The sequence below is a fragment of the Schistocerca gregaria genome, chromosome 2 (assembly GCF_023897955.1).
Source record: "Schistocerca gregaria isolate iqSchGreg1 chromosome 2, iqSchGreg1.2, whole genome shotgun sequence".
NCBI lineage: Eukaryota > Metazoa > Arthropoda > Insecta > Orthoptera > Acrididae > Schistocerca > Schistocerca gregaria.
In genome coordinates, this window is record NC_064921.1 from 401,332,348 (window position 1) to 401,356,342 (window position 23,995).

Sequence of the window (23,995 nt, forward strand, 5' to 3'; positions counted from 1 at the left end):
TTTCCCTGCAAACATGTTGCTGCTTGGATTAAACGTTGACCTACTCTTCCCCTGTGTGCTTTGTGTCAGAGACCCGATTAAGCTACAGCTAGAGTATTTTTGACTGAGGCAACAATGTTATAAGACATACCATTATTTTATTCTGTATTTCTTTATTCCGTATGACGCAGTTAAAAGTAACCCGCCTCTCCTTTGAATGCGAAGGAAATGGTTCAAATGGCTCTGAGCACTATGGGACTTAACTACTGTGGTCATCAGTCCCCTAGAACATAGAACTACTTAAACCACACTAACCTAAGGACATCACACACATCCATGCCCTAGGCAGGATTCGAACCTGCGACCGTAGCAGTCGCGCGGTTCCGGACTGCGCGCCTAGAACCGCTAGACCACCGCTGCCGGCGCGAAGGAAATATTTCGCCTTCTGAATAAGATCAAACAGCTACAACAATGCACAGTTTTATACAATAAACAATTGTTAGCATTTTTCTGTCAGCATTTCATTTCATTTTATCAACGAAGTTAGACGTTTCTTTTTGCGGTCTGCAAGATGACTTCCTCGATAGAAGAAAGAACTGAAATTCTAGAAGCATATATGAAAACAGGTTCGAATAATGAAATTCGCAAAATTACCGGGGTCAGTTATCCGGAGAGGACTACCAACAAAGAGAACAATACAGTGTTTGTGTAAAAATTGATGCACCTACGGATGTGTGTAAATGGACAAAGAATTCCTTCAGTTCCCACACCAGAAGTTATTGCACACGTTCTCTGAAGAATTATTTAGAGCCCAAAGAAGTCTACACATAAACTGGCCCAACGGGTGTTTGTAAGTAGGAGGAGTTGCCAGCGGATATTGAATGGTATTAATTTGAAGCCATATAATCTGACGGGTGGGCAGCTGTTACGGGAGGATGACAGAAACGTATAGATTACTGCACGCGGCTTTTGAATAACATGAACGGTGGTTTGTCAGACCCTTTCGTCTTTCCCGTAATTTGAATTCACAGAACACGAGGTACTGGGCAACGGAGAACCCTAACATTGTATGTCGGCGTTTGGTGCGTGGTAACAGGAAAGCGCATCACTGGAATGATATTTTTTGACTCTACCCTTAACACGGTTGCTTATATGGAAATGTTTGATACATTTTGTGTTCAACTCACTGAATATGAAAGATAACATTGCTTCTTCCTTAAAGACGGAGAAACACGCCACACATATAAGGTATCTATGGGGGTCCATGATGGCTTCACTGACGAATTATCTGTCAGCAAATATTTATGACAGCAGGGGATTTTTTCCCGTGAGGTCTCTTGAAGAGCAAGGTCTTTAAAACTAATCCACATACAATACAAGAACTGAAACATAACATTAGTTGTGGAGTTGGCGCCATTGATATCCAAACTTTACACTTATTGTATCTGAATGTGCTTAAACGTGCACAGCTGTATATAGATGTTGCAGGGGGCCACTTTCAACATCTTCTGTAAAGGAATTTTTGACTGTATTTTTCATTGTAAATACGCTATGCGACCAAAAGTATCCAGACACCTGAGTGAAAATGACTTACAAGTTCGTGGCGCCCTCCATCGGTAGTGCTGGAATTCAATATGGTGTTGGCCCACCCTTAGCCTTGACGACAGCTTCCACTCTTTCAGGCATACATTCAATCAAGTTTCTTGGGGAATGGCGTCCCATGCTTCACGAAGTGCTGCACTGAGGAGAGGTATAGATGTCGGTCGGTGAGGCCTGGCACGAAGTCGGCATTCCAAAACATCCCAAAGGTGTTCTGTATGATTCAGATCAGGACCCTGTGCAGGCCAGTCTATTACAGGGCTGTCATTGTCGAGTAACCACTCCGCCATAGGCCGTGCACTATGAACAATCGCTCAATCGTGTTGAAAGATGCAATAGCCATTCCCGAATTGCTCTTCAACAGTGAGAAGCAAGATGGTGCTTAGAACATCAATGTAGGCCTGCGCTGTGATAGTGCCACGCAAAACAAGGGGCGCAAGCCTCCCTCCATTAAAAACACCATCACACCACAACACCACAGCCTCCGAATTTTACTGTTGGCACTACACACGCTGGCAGATGACGTTCACCGGACATTCGCCAACCCACACCCTGCCATCGTATCGTCAGATTGTGCACCGTGATTCGTCACTCGCTGCGCGCGGGATTAGCCGAGCGGTCACAGGCGCTGCAGTCATGGACTGTGCGGCTGGTCCTGGAGGAGGTTCGAGTCCTCCCTCGAGCATGGGTGTGTGTGTTTGTCCTTAGGATAATTAAGGTCAAGTAGTGTGTAAGCTTAGGGACTGATGACCTTAGAAGTTAAGTCCCATAAGATTTCACACACATTTGAACACTCGTCACTCCACACAACGTTTTTCCACTGTTCAATCGTCCATGTTTACGGTCCTTACACCAAGCGAGGCATCGTTTGGCATTTACCGCCGTGATGTGTGGCTTATGAGCAGCCGCTCGACCATGAAATCCAAGTTTTCTCACCTCCTGCCTAGCTGTCATAGTACTTGCAGTGGATCCTGATGCAGTTTGGAATCCCTGTGTGATAGTCTGGATAGATGTCTGCCTATTACACATTACGACCCTCTTAAACTATCAGCGGTCTCTGTAAGTCAACAGACGAGGTCGGCCTGTACGCTTTTGTGCTGTACGTGCGCCTTCAGGTTCCCACTTCACTATGACATCGGGAACAGTGTACATAGGGATGTTAGGAATGTGGAAATCTCATGTACAGACGTATGACGCAAGTGACACCCAATCATGTCACCACGTTCGAAGTATGAGAGTTCCGGGGAGCGACCCATTCTGCTCTCTCACGATGTCTAATGACTCCTGAGGTCGATGATATGGAGTACCTGACAGCAGGTGGCAGCACAATGCACCTAACAAAGAAATCGTATGTTTCTGGTGGTGTCCAGATACTTTTGATCACATAGTGCAAATGGTACGTCCATTTCAGTTCTCCGTTTCTGCAGTTTCACTACGTTTCCTGCACACTTACACGAGGTACTTTTACCAGCGACACTCTGTATTTTGTTAACACACATTGTGCAGAATAAATCAATACCGTTAAAATGCGATCTTTTCATGTTTTATCCAACAATAATCACACTTAGGTTTGCTCTCGATGTGATAGCTATGATACACTCTGATCTTAACACCTCCTGACCTGAGTTGACGAATCGCATTTATATATATATATATATATATATATATATATATATATATATATATATATATATATATATATATATATATCGAAACGTGGAACGGACAATACCACGGTTCTGTTAACGTATGCAGTCTTTCGAGAAGTTAAAAAAAATCATTTCGTCTCCCAGCAGAGTACTATTGTTAAAATCTGTGCTGCAGAGTTCCATTTAATCCGGTAAAGTTTATTGTGACATGTACACTCCACTAAGCTACTCGCGACTAGATTCTGTGTTGGCTGTATTTCAGGGAGAAAAAGAAAGTCTGAATGCTGCCTATATCTATGCTTCATATTACTTTAGCATAAAGCATTACACGGCAGATCGTAATCTCAACTGGCAGGTGGAAGGTGCTTAATGCATGCACTATGTGGTGGATCGAAAGATGATGTCACACACCAGCTGTTTAATGGTAGAAGCCTATGCACTCTAGAAATGTTGTGCCATAGTCCATAGCCAGGAGCATGGTGTATATAAGGAGAAATTAGAATGGATGCAGCGGAAATATAAAAAAATCCATCTAACGCAGAACTAGTTGATATCAAAATGGACCATTGCAATCGCCTTCTACAGATGACTACTAATTTACGGATTTGGATAATCAAAAAAAAAATGGTTCAAATGACTCTGAGCACTATGGGACCTAACTCCTGAGGTCATAAGTCCCCTAGAACTTAGAACTACTTAAACCTAACCTAACCTAACCTAAGGACATTACACACATCCATGTCCGAGGCAGGACGGTTCCAGACTGTAGTGCCTAGAACGCTCGGCCACCCCAGCCGGCTTGAATAATCAGAATGGATATGTGCTACTATGTAACGTTTTGGAGAAATGTTTACAGCTTTCTCCGCTAAAAGCGGGTACTAGCAAAGAAAGAAGTTTGGTTACATTTCCTCTTCTGTTTGACAAACGGAAACCATTTTAATAGCTTATTGGAGTAACCTGTTGATATACTAGTAGTTTGATAAATTCTTATTGTTTCTGTCAGTAGCAGGTTGAAATGTTTCTACTATTGTAGACCCATTTGGCACTTTGTTTTGTCAGTGACTTAATATGTGCTTATAAAGATTCGAGCATCGCTTTACATTTCTTTACAACCTGATCTGCGATATTACTCTTATCATACATATGACTTAATTACCCTTTCCCCCATATCATGTTTCTGCTGTTACAGACGTTTGTATTGAATGGCTGCACATTTTTTGATACTGGTTAGAGGAATGGCAAAAAATGAACAGACAACATATGCAACCTATATTTTGCTGTTCTGTTATGCAGTACATTTGGACCACTTTATACAGTGGACAGGTAAATCTCATTTTACTCTATGACTAGTGACCACATGTACAATGAGGATACACTCATGTGTTAATATCAGTCACGCATAAGTTTAATTTACGTAGTGAATATTTTATTAGAGTATCCATATATGAGTGATTCAAGTTGTAGCTGCTCTAGCGGTCATTAAAATTTTTCATGCTTGTTTTCTTGTTCCGTCATTCCTGTAGGGTCTTGGTCTGGGAGACTACATGGAACAACGTAGTTTCCTTATCGTGTCTGTGCTCTGTTTCCCTATACTCATTTTCCACTTGTCTTCTGCCCCTGAAGCTACTTCCCCAAGTAAGCCAAATTATCTAACCTACAACTAAAGTAACACGACAGCATGTGGAAGACTTGCAGACAGCAAAACCACAATTAGTTTCTATTTCAACTATCAAAATCCATTCTCTGCAGTATTTCTATCTCACTTGTACTGTCTGCATTGATTCACTACGCTCATCTTACTTCGCGATATTTCTGTTACGAGCACAATTTTTGGTGTGTGTGCTGTAACAGAGAGCGAAAGGCTATTTAGAATTTGTGCAGAAAGCAGATGGCAGTTACAAGAGTCGAAGGGTATGAAAGGGAAGCAGTGGTTGGGAAGGGAGTGAGACAGGGTTGTAGCCTATCCCCGATGTTATTCAATCTGTATATTGAGCAAAGGAAACAAAAGAAAAGTTCGGAGTAGGTATTAAAATCCATGGAGAAGAAATAAAAACTGTGAGGTTCGCCGACGACATTGTAATTCTGTCAGACACAGCAAAGGACTTGGATGAGCAGTTGAACGGAATGGACAGTGTCTTGAAAGAAGGATATAAGATGAACGTCAACAAAAGCAAAACAAGGATAATGGAATGTAGTCGAATTAAGTCGGGTGATGCTGAGGGAATTAGATTAGGAAATGAGACGCTTAAAGTAGTAAAGTAGTTTTGCTATTTGGGGAGCCAAATAACTAATGATGGTCGAAGTAGAGAGGATATAAAATGTAGACTGGCAATGGCAAGGAAAGCGTTTCTGAAGAAGAGAAATTTGTTAATATCGAGTATAGATTTAAGTGCCAGGAAATCATTTCTGAAAGTATTTGTATGGAGTGTAGCCATGTATGGAAGTGAGACATGGACGATAAATAGTTTGGACAAGAAGAGAATAGAAGCTTTCGAAATGTGGTGCTACAGAAGGATGCTGAAGATTAGATGGGTAGATCACATAACTAATGAGGAAGTATTGAATAGGATTGGGGAGAAGAGAAGTTTGTGGCACAACTTGACCAGAAGAAGGGATCGGTTGGTAGGACATGTTCTGAGGCATCAAGGGATCACCAGTTTAGTATTGGAGGGCAGCGTGGAGGGTAAAAATCGTAGAGGGAGACCAAGAGATGAATACACTAAGCAGATTCAGAAGGATGTAGTTTGCAGTAGGTACTGGGAGATGAAGAAGCTTGAACAGGATAGATTAGCATGGCGAGCTGCATCAAACCAGTCTCAGGACTGAAGACAACGACAACAACAACAGATGCGAGCACGGTGAAACCCTCAGTAAAAATATGTACTCCAACTTTGTGAGAGAAATGCATCAGCCCCTAGCGACTACTCCACAAAGTGTGCGTGTGTGTGAGACACCTGAGTCAGCTGGCTGTGCGTACCTGCCTCCGGCCAGGGCAGGGGGAGCGGCGCAAGTAGGCGTCGATTGAGCGGGGCCGGCCGCGGCGTGCCGTGCCGTGGGCCGCCAATTGTGTAACGAGGCACATCCGCGTGCTGGCCTGTGGCTGCGGCGGCGGCGCGGCCTCACACGGCGGCAGAGCAGCGGCGGCCATGGCAGGGGGCAGCAAGGGCGAGCCGCCGGAGAACAAGGTGCGCGACTACGAGTTCTATCTGCGGCCGCCCCCTGTCGGACGCTGGCGCAGCTTCCGCCTCTTCCTCTGGAACCCCGACGAGGGGCAGATCTTCGGCAGGACAGGGCCAAGCTGGGGTGAGTACTCACAAGCGACGCACTTCCAAATCTGTCAGATTTTTTACTGTTTTACTAATTACTCTAAGCACTTTCGAAACTATCAGCACTGAAAAATCCAAATTTGTAAGGTTCTCTGAACATTATTATTTAATTAGATTATCAGGTTTGAAGAAAAATGCTAACACTCTGTTATTATATCCCCACATAACCTGCCCACTTTAAACTGATGCTCGAGCACCTAACGATCCATACTAACCTTATGTTGTCCATGTTGGACACCGATTTGGAAATTGCAACTGTTTACGTCTCGTGTTTGTTTGCCACCTGATGACGGAAACGTACAACGATCGTCGACTTTCCTACTTCTGGAACTTCTTGTAAGTAGCTTTGTCATTATTTACATTTTAAAATTCGAGTGCCGTAAGAAGACCAAATTATTCTTTGCTTGTAGCGACACGAAGTTCAGCACAGACTACTGGTTAAATCCTACAAAGAAAAATGGAATGTAATCCACTGATCCACTTGAAGGAAATGTATCCATTGGAACCTTGTTGTGGGAGAAAAAACTGACTGACACAGACAATTGTTTTAATTTATCTGTTATTCCATAATAAACTTTGTTAGTGTAACCTAATCGCTCCATAGTACCTCTGAAAGTGTAGCTCTTCTCAAAAGGAAGTCTGGAGGCTTCAGACCACACGTCGTCCAGTGCCTTGAATCCCAGTCGCAGAGATGAGGTAACTTTATGACCACCATACAGAAAGGCTGGCACAAAAGAATAATATTCCTACATAAATCAGTACAGCAGGAAATTACACATTCTGAGAGCTTTAGTTATTTGTGTCGCGGAGCTTTGCGACATTGACATGATCGCCGAGGCACTGTTTTTCATTCCCTATCTTCGACACAAATATCCTTCGCGAGCCAAGCCTGATCTTTCTGTTGCAATCCTAAATCGCAGTTGCAAAATCTCGCAGTTCTCAAGTGAGCTTCATTTAAGTTGTGTGCTCACAAATCTTTTACTCAGTCCATAATTTCTGTAATAACTGTCTGTTTCGCCCTACTGCAGTTTATGAAGTGAACGAGGACTGATAATCTTCAGTGTTGCATTCAAATATACTAATTTCTGTCACGCTGTTATGCTATAATGGAGGTACCGAAATATCACCTCCTGAGATAAAGTATCCAGAATATAATCATTTTCTTTACATCATTCTTCAGATGAGATTAATCATACCTTAAATGTCATCTGAACTAACAATATGACACAATGTTCCCAGAGAGGCCCTCTAGTTTTTCAGCGTGTGTCCCTTCGTGGGAGGATTTAATATTCAAAATCACCGTTTCATGACGTAAATTATCTTTGTTGTACTTAAAGTGCATTCGCTTATAACTAGGAGCCTCGCCTATTCCATGATGGTCTCACTTAACAATTTGATGACGATGGGGAGGCAATCATCAACGGCTTGGGATTTTAACAGAATTTGACGCTACAATTGGACTCAGAATACTTTAACCAATAGTAACCGTTGTTTTGTTGTCACAAAATCAGTTTCTTTGTAGTTCTTTGTTGCCTATCAGAATAAACTTCTTCAGTTGATGGCAGCGGTAATTATCTAAGAAATTATTGTAAAGTACTTGACCGTCTGTTCAAACTACGTTATAACCCTTTCGGCCTCGTTTCCTGTGAAGTGTCACTGACAATCTATAAAACACCACCATCTACATCGGAATTACCGGTCCATAAGGAATTTTCATTTTATATCGAATCTCTTCGTTATAACAGATATTTGTCGCAGCGTCGGGCAGTTCCACTGAAGTCCTTCACCTTCCCACAAGTTAAAACACGACTTCACACAAATAAATTTAATATCAGGAATTATGCTTATAGAAATCGTCCTGACGTATCTACAATGCCTGTTAATCCAGTCTGAAGGCTGAAAGGAAAACCATTCTTTCAGTAACGCCTATACAGTGGACATAGGCTGAGAGTATTCATTCTGAGCACGCGGTTCCTTCTCCAACCACAGCACATATCACTGAGTCATTACCATAACTTCTAGCATTGGCTCAAATACTACATTCCTACGTTACATCTTTAGAACCGCTCTTTCTTCATTCTCCATTATTATAATCTGCTCATCGCAGTGTAGGAGGAGGAACGTGATAAGAACTGAAATATCATGAGAACTGACGTTTCTGCGGACGTCAATGCATCACGTGTCAGTCACATAGCTATACATCACGTGTCAGTCACACAGGTATAGCCAATTCTATAACATGAAGCAGGGCACTGAGGTCGCTCTAGCCTGAAGGATAATGTAATTAAAGCAATACCCAATTTTCACACTTCTGAATCAGGTCACACACTTCTTCGATAAGAAGATAGTACTGAAACTGATAGACTGCTGCTAGCATATATCGCTATGCAAGGTGTTCTATTATTTAATTTTAGGATGACGTCTCACGTAATTATACATTCTCAGGAATGAGTTACGAAGTTTAGCACATAAAATTTTCGTGTAGCTCCAGTTATGACAACGATAGGAAACGTTTAAGCTTGCACAATGTTCCAGATTTATCATCATCGTTCCGAACACTTTATGGACGGTAGCTTGCTCTCAGGTGAATAGTTCTTTGTCATCACTGTTTCCACCGTCGTCTTCCATCATTCTCTTGAGGCTATACAAATCTTATCACTAGATCTATGCCGGCCGCGGTGGTCTCGCGGTTCTAGGCGCGCAGTCCGGAACCGTGCGACTGCTACGGTCGCAGGTTCGAATCCTGCCTCGAGCATGGATGTGTGTGATGTCCTTAGGATAGTTAGGTTTAAGTAGTTCTAAGTTCTAGGGGACTAATGACCTCAGCAGTTGAGTCCCATAGTGCTCAGAGCCATTTGAACTTGATCTACGCAAACATCTTACACACAGTCTCGCTACTTCCGGCTAAAATGTGATGAGTGTTGTGTGCTTTACCATATGTCTCGTGTAGAAACAACCTCCTTTATTTCTAGCTACTTATATCTAACATTTTCTCCCGTATTAATTAATTCAGCTGATTCCACTGTATCCATATATCTAGCTTATGACCGTAACATTTACACTACTGGCCATTAAAATTGCTACAACGAGAAGAAATGCAGATGATAAACGGGTATTCATTGGACAGATATATTATACTGGAACTGACATGTGATTACATTTTCACGCAATTTGGGTGCATAGATCCTGAGAAATCAGTACCCAGAACAACCACCTCTGGGCGTAATAACGGCCTTGATTCGGCTCGGCATTGAATCAAACAGAGCTTGGATGGCGTGTACAGGTACAGCTGCCCATGCAGCTTCAACACGATACCACAGTTCATCAACAGTATTCAAAATGGTTCAAATGGCTCTGAGCACTATGGGACTCAACTTCTGAGGTCATCAGTCCCCTAGAACTTAGAACTACTTAAACCTAACTAACCTAAGGACATCACACACATCCATGCCCGAGGCAGGATTCGAACCTGCGACCGTAGCGGTCACGCGGTTCCAGACTGTAGCGCCCAGAAACGCACGGCCACTCCGGCCGGCCATCAAAAGTATTGACTGGCGTATTGTGACGAGCCAGTTTCTCGGCCACCATTGACCAGATGTTTTCAGTTACTGCGGGATCTGGAGAATGTGCTGGCCAGGGCAGCAGTCGAACATTTTCTGCATCCAGAAAGGCCCGTACAGGACCTGCAACCTTCGGTCGTGCCTTAACCTGCTGAAATGTAGGGTTTCGCAGGGATCAAATGAAGGGTAGAGCCACGGGTCGTAACACATCCGAAATGTAACGTCCAATGTTCCAAGTGCCGTCAATGCGAACAAGACCTGACCGAGACGTGTAACCAATGGCACCCCATGCCATCACGCCGGGTGATACGCCAGTATGGCGATCACAAATACACGCTTCCGATGTGCGTTCACTGTGATGTCGCCAAACACGGATGCGACCACCATGAAGCTGTAACCAGAACGTGGATTCATCCGAAAAAATAGACGTTTTGCCATTCGTTCACCCAGGTTCGTCGTTGAGTACACGATCGAATGCGCTCCTGTCTGTGATGCAGCGTCAAGCGTAACCGCAGCCATGGCCTCCGAGCTAATAGTCCAATCTGTTGAAAACTCGTCAAATTGTTCGTGCAGATGGTTGTTGTCTTGCAAAAGTCCCCATCTGTTGACTCAGGAATCGAGACGTGGCTGCACGATCCATTACAGCAATGCAGATAAGATGTCTGTCATCTCGACTGCTAGTGATACGAGGCCATTGGGATCCAGCACGGCGTTCCTTATTACCCTCCTGAACCCACCGATTCCATATTCTGCTAACAGTCATTGGATCTCGACCAACGCGAGCAGCAATGATGCGATACGATAAACTGCCATCGCGATAGGCTACAATCCGACCTTTTTCAAAGTCGGAAACGTGATGGTACGCATTTCCCCTCCTTACACGAGGGATGACAACAAAGTTTCACCAGGTAACGACGGTCAACTGCTGTTTGTGTATGAGACATCGGTTGGAAGCTTTGCTCATGTCAGCACGTTGTAGATGTCGCCACCGGCGCCAACCTTGTGTGAATGCTCTGAAAAGCTAATCATTTGCATATCACAGCAGCTTCTTCCTAGCCGCCGCGGTGGTGTCGAGGTTCTAGGCGCGCAGTCCGGAACCGTGCGACTGCTACGGTCGCAGGTTCGAATCCTGCCTCGGGCATGGATGTGTGTGATGTCCTTAGGTTAGTTAGGTTTAAGTAGTTCTAAGTTCTAGGGGACTGATGACCACAGCAGTTGAGTCCCATAGTGCTCAGTGCCATTTGAGCCATCTTCTTCCTGTCGGTTAATTTTCGTGTCTGTGGCACGTCATCTTCGTGGTGCAGCAATTTTAATGGCCAGTAGTGTATGATACATCCTACGGCTTGTACGTTTGGAACCATAGCTTTAATTTTTAACAAATACAGCTATTCGAAAGACATACACCGACCAGAGATACGAAAAGTGAACGATGAGTACGGTATGCGTTCTAAAGGAAGGAAGGAGTATTATGGTTTATCGTCCCATCGACGGTTACACTCCCATAGGAATTGCTTTGTGATTGACATTTCGGCGAGTCAAGTGTTAGGGGCCTTCTGCCACCCAATCGCAGTTTTTCTAGAGAACCATGTGCTCGCAGCATTGCTTGTTTGGTAGATACGCAGTACGTGCATCACCTTTTGAAGCGTGGCTGGCTGCTCGCCTGCAATACTGTCTCAAGCAACCATAAAGTACTTTTACTCGGAGTATAGGACGTTAGAGACGAATGACGAGTTCAGAGGGGGCAAGGATGGTGTAGGAAATCAGCCATGTCCTGAAAAAGTAACAACGGAACCATTCTGGCGTTCACCATAAGCGATATTGGGGAAGTAACGGGAAGCCAATAACGGGAATCCCAAATCCAGATGATAGGAAGGCTATTTAAACGGCTGTCCTCCCTAATGCGAGTCCAGTGGCTTACCACTGTACCACCTCTCTCTGTAATAGTAACACATCGGTTTTAGACGTCCGTAACGCAATCGGTTAAAGCAAGACCCTCACTGGATCACTTTGCTGTCCGTCTGTCTGACTGACGACTGTTAAAAACCATTTTTCTCAGCGACGAATTAACGATTAAATTGGCATGAATGTAATCAAAACGTACGGCCATTTATGTCACATATTTTAACACTCGCGAACTCGCTCACCGAAACCTATGGGGTACTTCCCGTTGATATAGAGCAAGCGAGGTTTCGCAGTACAACCATAGGGATAAAATCCTAAAATTGTGCTACAACACACAAGAAAAACTTTTTGCTATGTGTTAACTGGCTGTTTTTCTGTCCGTCCGACTGTTATGGCTCTGTTTTCTCAGGGACGGCTAGACGTATCAATTTAACATTTGCGTCGTATCCTTGGACGGTGTAATAAATGTAAGCTTCTAAGTCAATGCAATCAAGAGATACGATCAATTATATCACATGTTTTGATACTCGCAAACGCATCAAAACTTGTAGGGTAACTTCCTTTGATCGAGGACCATGTACACTGGCAAAAAGCAAGGTTTCACAGTACAACTGCAGGAAAAAAATACGAAGAAAATTAATCTGTAACTGCATCACACGAAAACAATATTTTATGTCCTTAATTTGCTATCTGTCTATCCTTCTGTTAAGATCCCTGTTTCTCAGAAATGGACAGACGTATGTCTTACCTCCATCAATATCGATAGCAAACAAAAATCGTTCACAGTCCCGAATCCCGGAACGAACGAACTATCTGTACACATAACGAAGTTTGTAAGGACCACTCAGTGAGCGTTTCCTTCTGTCACGTATCCGGATTTTTATTTCTTTCAGGAGACAGACTACTGCATTGTTTCTCTAAAGCTATTCCAAAACACATCCGATTCCGTAAGGCAGACTTGTTGCTTTGTGAGAATTTCAGTTGCTGGCTCGATGGCTGAGTGGTAAAGTACCACACTAGAAATCCAAAGGCTTTCGGTTCGATTCCAGATCAATTCCAGGGGCAGTATCTGTGAGTTGCCACATGTTCACCTCTCGCAACGTTTTTTGATGTGAAAAATGACGAGTTAGACTGTTGCTCAGAATACACGTTAAACTGTAGGTTCGCTATAGCTGTTTGCGTAAATCGGTTCAGCGATCGGAGGAAGGCAAAGGCACACCACCTCCAAAAGGACCGCGCCAAGTAAAGCACGATGGTTGTCTACTGATGACAGGTTTACTTGTAAAAATTAGCCAAAACGATGTAAGAACTCCACTGACAACTGGTAAAAGTGTTGTTTATTGATACACAACTGGCTTCGCAGTCGAAAGCTGCATCATCAGGTGCAATCTGCATAGTAAAGAGTAATATATATACAATGTGTCAACTTTACGGATTATTAAATTAATAAAGGTAATATCTAAAATATTTTCACAGTGTTAAAATATCATAGGTGTACCCATCGCATCTAGTTAAGACATAATTCAATGAATACACTGAAGCGCGAAAGAAAATGGTATAGGCATACGTATTCAAATACAGAGATATGTAAACAGGCAGAATACGGCGCTGCAGTCGGCAACGGCTATGTAAGACAAAATGTATGTGGCGCAGTTGTAGACCGGTTACTGCTGCTACAATGGCAGGTTATCAAGATTTAAGTAAGTTTTAATGTGGTGTTATAGTTGGCGCACGAACGATGGTACACAGCATCTCCGAGATAGCGATGAAGCAGGGATTTTCCCGTATGACCATTTCACGAGTGTACGGCAAATACCAGAAATCCGGTAAAACATCAAATGTCCGACATCGCTGCAGCTGGAGAAATATCCTTCAAGAACGGGACCAACGACGACTGAAGAGAATCTTCCAATGTGACGGAAGTGCAACCCTTCCTCAAATTGCTGCATATTTCAATGCTGGGTCTTCAGCAAGTGTCCGTGTGCTAACCATTCAACGAAATGTTGTTGACATGGGGTTTCAGAACCAACGGCCCCCTCGTGTACCCTTGTTGACTGCACGACACAAAGCTTTACGCCTCGCCTGAGCCAGTCAACAACGAAAATGGACTGTTGAGGACTAGAAACACGTTGCGTGGTCGGACGGGTCTCGTTTCAAATTCTATCGAGGAGATGGACGTGTACGGGTTTGGAGACAATTCCATGAATCCATGGACCCTGCATGTCAGCAGGGGACTATTCAAGCTAATTCAGGCTCTGTAATGGTGTGTGGCGTGTGCAGTTTGAGTGATATGAAACCTCTGATATGTCCAGATACGACTCTGACAAGTGACACGTACGTAAGCATCCTGTGTGATCACCAGCATCCATTCATGTCCATTGTGCATTCCGACAGACATGGGCAATTTCAGCAGGACAATGCGACACTCCACACGTCCAGGACTGCTACAGAGTGGTTCCAGAAACACTCTTCTGAGTTTAAACGTTTCCGCTGGCCACCACACTCCCCAGACATGGACATTATTGATCATATTTGACTGGCTTGCAACGTGCTTTTCAGAGGAATCTCCTAGATTTATAAACGGCCTTGCAGCATTCATGGTGTCAGTTCCCTCCAGCACTACTTCAGATATTAGTCTAGTCCATGCCACTCCGTGTTGCGGCACTTTTGCGTGCTCGGTGGGGGCCTACACAATATTAGGCAGGTGTACCAGTTTCTATGGCTCTTCGGTGCATTATCTACGTTACATCGGCAAACGATGTGTGACAAAAAAAATGTGGTCTTCTAATTTCGTTAAAGCTGGTGTTGGGTGGATCATGTAGTTATGGATCTTTGTTTTAAGATTTGCCTGCATCTAAAATAAGAAAACATATTTTATACTGAGAGGACGCTAATTTTTTTCAATAAGCCTGGTTGCCTATAAGCAGTTAGTTGGGGCATAATGCAAATTTCTGTGCGGAATGATATAAGGTGGCACTTTCTTACCGGTGTGACGATATGGTAACCCGTTATGGGAAGAGCAGACGCGGCCCACACATGCGACTAAGATGGAAGAACAGGCTGTGAGAACGGAAACTATCTTGAGGACGGTGTGACGTCATGTACTCATGACTAGGAGGGTATGGGTCGCTCTCTTTACAAGCCAATTCAACAATGAATTTTATTACATACTAGTATTTAATCGTATAAACAATCAAAATTAGCCAGATTGCTATAGTGCTATAATTATAATTTATTATTCAATGTGAACTATTCATTTTATTTTTACAGGGTGATTATAATTAAAGTTAAACTTTCAAAACGCTGTAGAAATAACACCACTGGTCAGAATAACGTCAAATTGCAACGGAATATTATCGGAGAAGGGGGAAAAAGTATGTCAGAAGAAAAAAATAGTGTGAAAATTGATAAATGTGTCAGAACACGTAAATGAAAACTCCTGTCATGTGCACGACCCATTGAAGTTGGTATAAACACGCCGGGTACACGGCTTTTCCTCCTTTCGCGTCTGCAACGTTCGCCACGACTGTCTCAACGCAGGATCGCGCTCTGCTCGGAAAGCTGTATTACAAGAATGATGACTGTGCATATGTTGCTCTGCAGAAGTTCCAGACACTGAAGGGTTTGAAAAAAGGCGCTGGTCCGATGAGTGCAGTGGATCTAGAGAAAATGATCTGGAAATTCGAAAAGACGGGTTCTTTTGGTGTGCAACCTGGTAGAGAGAGGAAACGAATTGATTCGACGTCCGTGAAAGCAGTGACCACAGCAATGCAGGAGGAGACGAGTGTTGGTGTGCAAACGTGTAGTGCACGGAGAGTTGCCTGAACATTCGTCATACCCGTGAACAAGGTGCGTAAAATCCTACGAAACATCCTTCTTTGCTATCCATTCAAAATTACCCATGTTCACGAGTTGCTTCCTGTTGACCTACCAGCAAGAGGGATCTTTGCTCGCGTGGAAGTGGACAATGACTCGCCGTGGAAGATTTTGTGGACAGGACCACTTCCATCTGACTCCGTCTCTAATGACCTCGTTGTCGACGGGACGTTAAACACTAATTTCCTCCTCCTCCATCTGACAGGATATGTCTATACACAGAATTGTCGAATATGGGCAACGGAAAATCCAAATGCAAATCAACCAGTACCACTTCATCCTGAAATGTCACTGTGTAGTGAGGGTTTACGCCATCATTTATCACAAGGCCACATTTTTTCGAAGAGACAGGTGCTTCCGGTCCTGTTACCTGTACCGTCACTGGTAAGCGCTATGAGTGTCTTTTGGTCAATCACGCGATTCCAGCTCTCCAACAGCGTCGACATGTGGATGAGATCATTTTTTTGCTAGATGACGCACCTCTGCACATTGCAAATCCAGTTAAATAGCTGCTGAAGCGCCATTTCAGAAATGCTAGATTTATTAATCGTCATTTCCCTACAACCTGGCTGCCCCTATCGTCTGATCTTAATCCGTGTGACTTCTGGCTGTGGGGCTATATGAAAGAGGCTGTGTTCAGTGTTCCGATTGCAAACTTAGCTGTATTAAAGGCACACATTGTGCAACACATTCTGAACGTGACCCCGGAAACACTTCGATCAGGAGTGGGACATGCTGTTTCTCGATTTCCACTTGTTGCAGAAAACGGTGGACAGCATATTGAACATGTTTTGAACCAGTCACACGGAAATTAATAATCCGATTTGATTTTGATTGATGCCCTTTATGTAGTTCTTGGCCTCAGGAAAATTAAAAACCGACGTGATTGATGCTTTTTATGCGGTTTTTGGCCTCAGGACAGTTAAAAACCAATTTTCCTCATCTGATGTGATATGACCTTGCCGTGGCGGATGGCCTTCCGTAACTAGCAGTATCACACCTGTACACCCAAGCACACCGAGTAGTACAGTGTGTTTAAAGTCAAACATACGCCTTAGGCATTGCTATATGATTCATTTGTCATTTTTAGTCGACCACTATTAAATTATGATGTTAACAGCGCCATCTATTGCTACATTTCGTAACTATTTTTCTTCTGCCATACGTTTTCCCCCTTCTCTGATAATATTCCGTTGCAATTTGACGTCATTCGGGCTAGTGGTGTTATTTCTACAGCGGTTTGAAAGTTTAATTATAATCACCCTGTGTGTCTGCTTCCTCCAATATATTCAATACATGGCTTTTCCTTCTTTTTTTCGAGTATTTTCAGAGTTTATGAAGGACTTTTGATGCTGTGTCGCACTTCGCGTAAGTGCATTGTTAATGCAGATCTGCGATTAGTTAAAGTGTTCGTAAAACCTTCTGTAAAATGACCTTAAAGGAATCATTGCATGTAATGCAGTGTACACCCGCTTCATTATATTTATTTACCACAACTGTTTCCTTGTGCCTGCGTTTACTATCTAGATACGATGAAGCAAAATACGCTGGAATGGTGTGACTTTTCGGGATGACTAACATTAAATATGAACTAAAGAAACTAGGACACTTAAGGAAGAAATGCAACGTCATTTGGGGAGTTAACGCTCGTTAAGGTCTGCAAACTGCCGGTGGCACGTCCTGAGTGCAACCTACGCAGGGTACCACCGTCTGGTCCGGTCTGTCCCGTGTTGCGTGCAGTGAGTCATCACTTTAAGCGGGCCTCCAGTATGTGCCGCCTGTGTCTGTGATTGCTCTGCGGCCACCCATACTGCAGCAGGCTTGCGAGGCTCCTTGTTTCAAAGTGGAATATGGATTCCATAATACAATAATACACGTGTAAATTTCTGCAGAAAAAGACCGAAACAAAATTAATGAATTGTAATACGTTGCGATGTACATTTGAGTAGGAATACGGGACTGGATTGAAGCTTGGCACGTGTTTCGATCAGCGCCTCTAAACACCGTCCTGTAGAACCAGAGAGAGACAAGGAGAGAAGGAGGGAGAGAGAGAGAGTGAGAGAGAGATCCGATTGGCGAAACAGCATCCACGTAGATTCACACTAGTTCACGAGGCATTCATGAGTGGTTGCTGCAGAAGCATGGTGAACTAGTTGCCGACAAGTAACATAACCCAAGATCGTTCGGCGGGTGACGTGACAGATTAGCGTGTAGACTGGCGCTCATGATCACACTGACTTGTTGAAATATGACTTGAGGAGTTTGTAACCTGCTATCGTGTAGAACCAGAGAGAGAGAGAGAGAGAGAGAGAGAGAGATATCCAATATGTCACTGGCCAAACAGCATCCACGTAGTTTATAAGCTCGTTCACGAGGCATCCACCACTGATTACTGTACAAGCATTGTGAACCAGTTGCCGACAAAGAACATAAACCAGAAATTAACGTGTAGACTGCGTTCGTCACCACGCTGACCTGTTGGAATATTTCATGAGGTGTTTGTAACCTGCAGGGCTGAAATGTGGGTGGTTGCACGTACGGCGGTGATTGCTGTGGCCAGTGGCTGTAATGTCCTCATACCTGATCTACCAAGGCACACTCAGCCACTGGTCCACCAACAGCATTCGTTCTTGTAATTAACTTACGTCTGCAGGACTGGGTAAAGGTTCATTCTCATCGACTCTGGTAAATTTGCATGTATTGAGACCAGAGACAACATACGTGAAATCGAGGCTGCACCGTCCAGTCTATAGTCATTTATTACTTACAATTAGCCATTGATGTTTTCTAATTACAAACTGATCTGCAATCAACTCGCCTGACAAATAAAGTTCACAGTATATGTTCAGGATTTGTCAAAGTCTTTGGATCAAGCTTCTTAGGGAACAACTTTCATTAGAGACAAAATGATTGCGGACAATTTCCAATGACGCTAGTATTCGCCAGCCCTGTGACGATGAGATGTCATCGAACTGTTAGCGTCTACTAACCATTTGTTCTGCTTACTGCCCAACCCAGTAAATTGATATAGCGATTTTTGACAAGAAAATGTAAAGGATACGTAAAGAAAAATTTATAAATTAATCAGGAACTTTACTTTTGCTTCACTTGCCACCTTTCACACGGAACAGATGACTGGATTATATGCAACACATAATGCATACAGGGTGGTCCATTGATAGTGACCGGGCCAAATATCTCACGAAATAAGCATCAAACGAAAAAACTACAAAGAACGAAACTCGTCTAGCTTGAAGGGGGAAACCAGATGGCGCTGTGGTTGATCCGCTAGATGGCGCTGCCATCGGTCAAACGGATATCAAATGCGTTTTTTAAAATAAGAACTCCCATTTTTCGTGTAGTACGTAAAGAAATATGAATGTTTTAGTTGGACCACTTTTTTAGCTTTGTGAGAGATGGCTCTGTAATAGTCACAAACATATGGCTCACAACTTTAGACGAACAGTTGGTAACAGGTAGGTTTTTTAAATTAAAATACAGAACGTAGGTACATTTGAACATTTTATTTCGGTTGTTCCAATGTGATACATGTACCTCTGTGAACTATTCATTTCTAAGAACACATGCAGTTACAGCTTGATTACACAGTTTTAATCTGCAAGGCAGTTTAATATCAGCGCACACTCCGCTGCAGAGTGAAAATCTCATTCTGGAAACATCTCCGAGGCTGTGGCTAAGCCATGTCTCCGCAACATCCTTTCTTTCAGGAGTGCTAATTCTGCAAGGTTCGCAGGAGGGCTACTGTAAAGTTCGGAAGGTAGGAGACGAGGTACTGGCAGAAGTAAAGCTGTGAGGACGGGGCGTGGGTCGTGCTTGGGTAGCTCAGTTGATAGAGCACTTGCCCGCGAAAGGCGAAGGTCCCGAGTTCGAGTCTCGGTCCCGCACACAGTTTTAATCTGCCAGGAAGTTTCATATGGACGCTGTAATAGTCAAACACGTATAAGTACGTGGTATCACGTAACATTCCACCAGTGCGGACGGTATTTGCTTCGTGATACTTTACCCTTGTTAAAATGGACCGTTTACCAATTGCGGGAAAGGTCGGTATCGTGTTGATGAATGGCTGTTGTGATGAAAATGCTCAACGGGCGTGTGGTGTGTATGCTGCTCGGTATCCTGGACCACATCATCGAAGTGTCAGGACCCTTCATCCGATAGTTGCGTTATTTAAGGGAACAGGAAGTGTTCAGCCACATGTGAAACGTCAACCACGACCTGCAACAAATGATGATGCCCAAGTAGTTGTTTTAGCTGCTGCCGCGGCGAATCCGCACATTAGTAGCAGACGAACGGCGCGAGAATCGGGAATGTCAAAAACGTCGGTGTTGAGCATGCTACATGAACATCGATTGCACCTGTACCATATTTCTATGCACCAGGAATTGCATGGTGACGACTTTAAACGTCGTGTACAGTTCTGTCACTGGACACAATATTAACTACGGGACGATGACAAATTTCTTGCACGAATTCTATTTAGCGACGAAGCGTCATTCACCAACAGCGGTAACATAAACCGGCATAATATGCACTATTGGGCAACGGAAAATACACGATGGTTGCCACAAGAGGAACATCAGCGGCCTTGCCGGTTAATGTATGGTGCGGCACTATGAGAGGTAGGATAATTGGCCCCCATTTTATCGATGGCAATCTAAATGGTGCAATGTATGCTGATATCCTACGTAATGTTCTATCAATGTTTCTACAACATGTTTCGCTGCATGACAGAATGGCGATGTACTTCCAACATGATGGATATCCGGCACATAGTTCGCGTGCGGTTGAAGTGGTATTGAATAGCATATTTCATGACAGGTGGATCGGTCGTTGAAGCACCATACCACGGCCTGCACGTTCACTGGATCTGACGTCCCCGGATTTCTTTCTGTGGGGAAGTTGAAGGATATTTGCTATCGTCAGGCGCTGGCCTGACAGCATGCGTCAGAGCATCGTCAATGTATGTGCGAACATTAGGGAAGGCGAACTACTCGCTGTTGATAGGCAAGTCGTTACACGTATTGCCAAATGCATTAAGGTTAACGGACATCATTTTGAGCATTTATTGCATTAATGTAGTATTTACAGGTAATTACTCTGTAACAGCATGCGTTCTTAGAAATGAATAGTTCACAGAGGTACATGTATCACATTGGAACAACCGAAATGAAATGTTCAAACGTACCTACGTTCTGTATTTTAATTTAAAAAACCTACCTGTTACCAGTTCGTCTAAAAGTGTGAGCCATATGTTTGTGACTATTACAGCGCCATATATCACAAAGCAAAAAAAGTGGTCCAACTAAAACATTCATATTTCTTTACGTACTACACGAATATGTAATAAAAATGGGGTTTCCAATTTAAAAAAAAAACAGTTGATATCCGTTTGACCTATGGAAGCGCCATCTAGCTGGCCAACCATAGAGCCTTCTGGTTTCCCCCTTCAAGCTAGACAAGTTTCGTTCTATGTAGTTTTTTCGTTTGACGCTTATTTCGTGAGGTATTTGGCCGGTCACGATCAATGGACCACTCTGTATACTGTACATTTATTTTGCGTCCTGATATTCATGGTACATAATAATTGCGTGACATAGAGTTCCTGTTCGTAGGAGTTCGCATAACTTCCATGAGACAAATGGATGTAGTCTGCATGATACAGTAACGATGTGAATGATCAGCCATCCATGAAATGTCATTTAATGTATACTTTTCTTTTGATTGACCGTTTACACTAAATATCAAGTCCGCAGATTCTCATGTCTCACCAAACCCTCTTCTTTATGGTGATTCTTAGTCTCCTAAAGGCATACATATTGAAAGTCAATAATATTTATATAGTTGGCCATATACATATTTCAGTCGGGTATCATATACATTTAGTATTTCACTTGATGGTGACCGTTTTCAAGCGATATTATTGTTCATGACACAATAACCGTTAGTACATCCGGTCGCCAGCAGTAAAATCACTGTTTTATAACCATAACTGCTGTCTTCAGCAATTACATTTGTGCTAGCAGATGGAACACAGCATTAATTCGGGCAGCGATACGACTACTCAAGCGTTGTCATAAGAACCTGCAGTACTTTGGGCTGTAAAACCTTCCGAATCTATCGTTATTTATTATCCATAATTCATAAGCGTCGACATGGCTTCTTATATCCATTGCTCTCAAAACCATAAAACTTTATGTTTGTCTGCTGTATCTCTCAACAAAGGACGCTGCCAGACTGCGTTCGTAGCAGTGTGGTTTAACACACAGACGGTGTTCCAAACCTTGAGAATCAGTAGAGGGTTCTAAACCGAATACTTTGAGATAAGGAGCTGTTGGTCGGAAATTAATATTAAATTTTGTATTGATATAAAAAACTTTCACTTGTTGACAGGGTTAATGAAAAACGTAAAAGTGACTTTCAGTTGTAGCAGTATCCAGTTTCGTGGTTTAGATTTACGTCAACGATTGTTGTGGATCCGAAATAACTTGATTCGTTTCTTTCCAACAATATTCAAGACGGATTTTGATAACAAAATTTTGAATTCTCTCTTTCATACTTGAAATATGCTTTCTAGATTTATCTCGGCTAACAACTTTAGAAAACTGCAGTATTCTTATATTATTTTCTAAATCTTATACCTAAACTCAAATGCATCGATGGAAGGTGAGAACCTCAATAACAGATTACTTTATCGTCCATCTATGAATTATTTTATTCGGCTGGAAGCAACCTCTTCCGTTTTTTTATGAATATCATCTTGTGCCCCTCTTCACAAATGGTTTCGGTTCAAACAATGTGTGAAAGAGGGGGCAGCGCTATTTTGCTTCACATAATCATTCAATAGTTTAATAATTCAGCATTTCATTTCCATTCTGAGTCATGCCATCCTTACCCGTGCACGAATTTAAGAAGCCCTTTTATTAATGCTGACTTTTAAATCGTGAAAGGAAAAGTGTAAAAACTTAGGCTACATTGACAAACGCAGAACCTTCACGTACTCGCGTGCTTGCTCATGTGGCTCACTCCCTACCTAGCGCCCATTTGACTGCGGAAGCCACGTAACCCTCTCGCCTGCTCAGTCGAGGTTATGCAACCTGCATAACATTCGGACTTAGTGTTACCTATGCTGGCTATGCATGCTCAGTGAGACAGTGTTATAGAAATCCAATATTCTTTCTTCTCTGATTTCGTAGATTCCATCTGTAGCAGTATGCTTAATATAACAATATTTGGTAATGACTTTTTGTTGAGAGAAATTATCAATAATATTTATGTTATCTATTGCTGTTCACTTCCATTTGATTATCATTATCTTAATAAATCAGGTACTATGGGTGGAACTGGTGAATTAAGTAAGAAGGACAATGGGAGAGGGGAGGGGTAACTAGTTCGGTATGTTGGAATACGGTGTAAGATAACAATTAACTACAACGTTAGACTGTGACGTGGGAAGTACTTCAGATATTATCAAGTGCACGAGGTGTTCAAAATACACTGCCTTTATTTAATAATAGCGCTAGAGAAATTAATTACAAGAGACTATTCACAAACAAGACCAGTATGGGTACAATAGTCCTTTACCACACAACCAAAAGAGTTTTTATTATTATTATTGAACTATTTCATTAGAATATTCACGCCGACAGTGTGCATGCCTACATCAACAGTGAACAAAGTTCTACAAAAGTGACTTCAGTAGATCCCGTGCAAATTGCAACTCGTATACAAACTAAGAGTCCAATGATCGTACGAAGAGGCAGACATTCCAAACACTTTTTAAGACTATTGCTAAAGACATGACAGGGGCTTGGCAAGACGAATTATAGCGAGTCATGAAAGTAACCGAATTCTCATACTGTGCTTCGCTGAACAAAAAAGCAATTAAGAAAATGAAATTAGCGAGTTACGACATTAGATTTCACTTACTTGAAAAAGTCATTAGACACAATGTCATTTAAAGTTATAGTTCAAAAGCAAAAGTAATTTATCTGGCTTCATCTCTTTACATCCAAGAAAACTATCACCGGTACTGGGAAATTTTGGAGTTGTAGCAAAAGCTACAATTCATAATGGACGTTAGGAA

At 42.8% G+C, this 23,995-nt stretch overlaps 1 protein-coding gene across 1 annotated transcript in view; it reads right to left on the reverse strand.

The window, feature by feature from the left end:
* The window catches only part of LOC126335797 (kelch-like protein 10), a 193,469-nt gene extending 187,094 nt beyond the window's left edge, over nucleotides 1–6,375 (reverse strand). The window contains exon 1 of the mRNA XM_049999261.1: nucleotides 6,205–6,375. Coding sequence (XP_049855218.1) covers nucleotides 6,205–6,375 — 171 coding nt within the window. The remainder of the gene's footprint in view (nucleotides 1–6,204) is intronic.
* Between the last annotated feature and the right edge of the window lie 17,620 nt (nucleotides 6,376–23,995).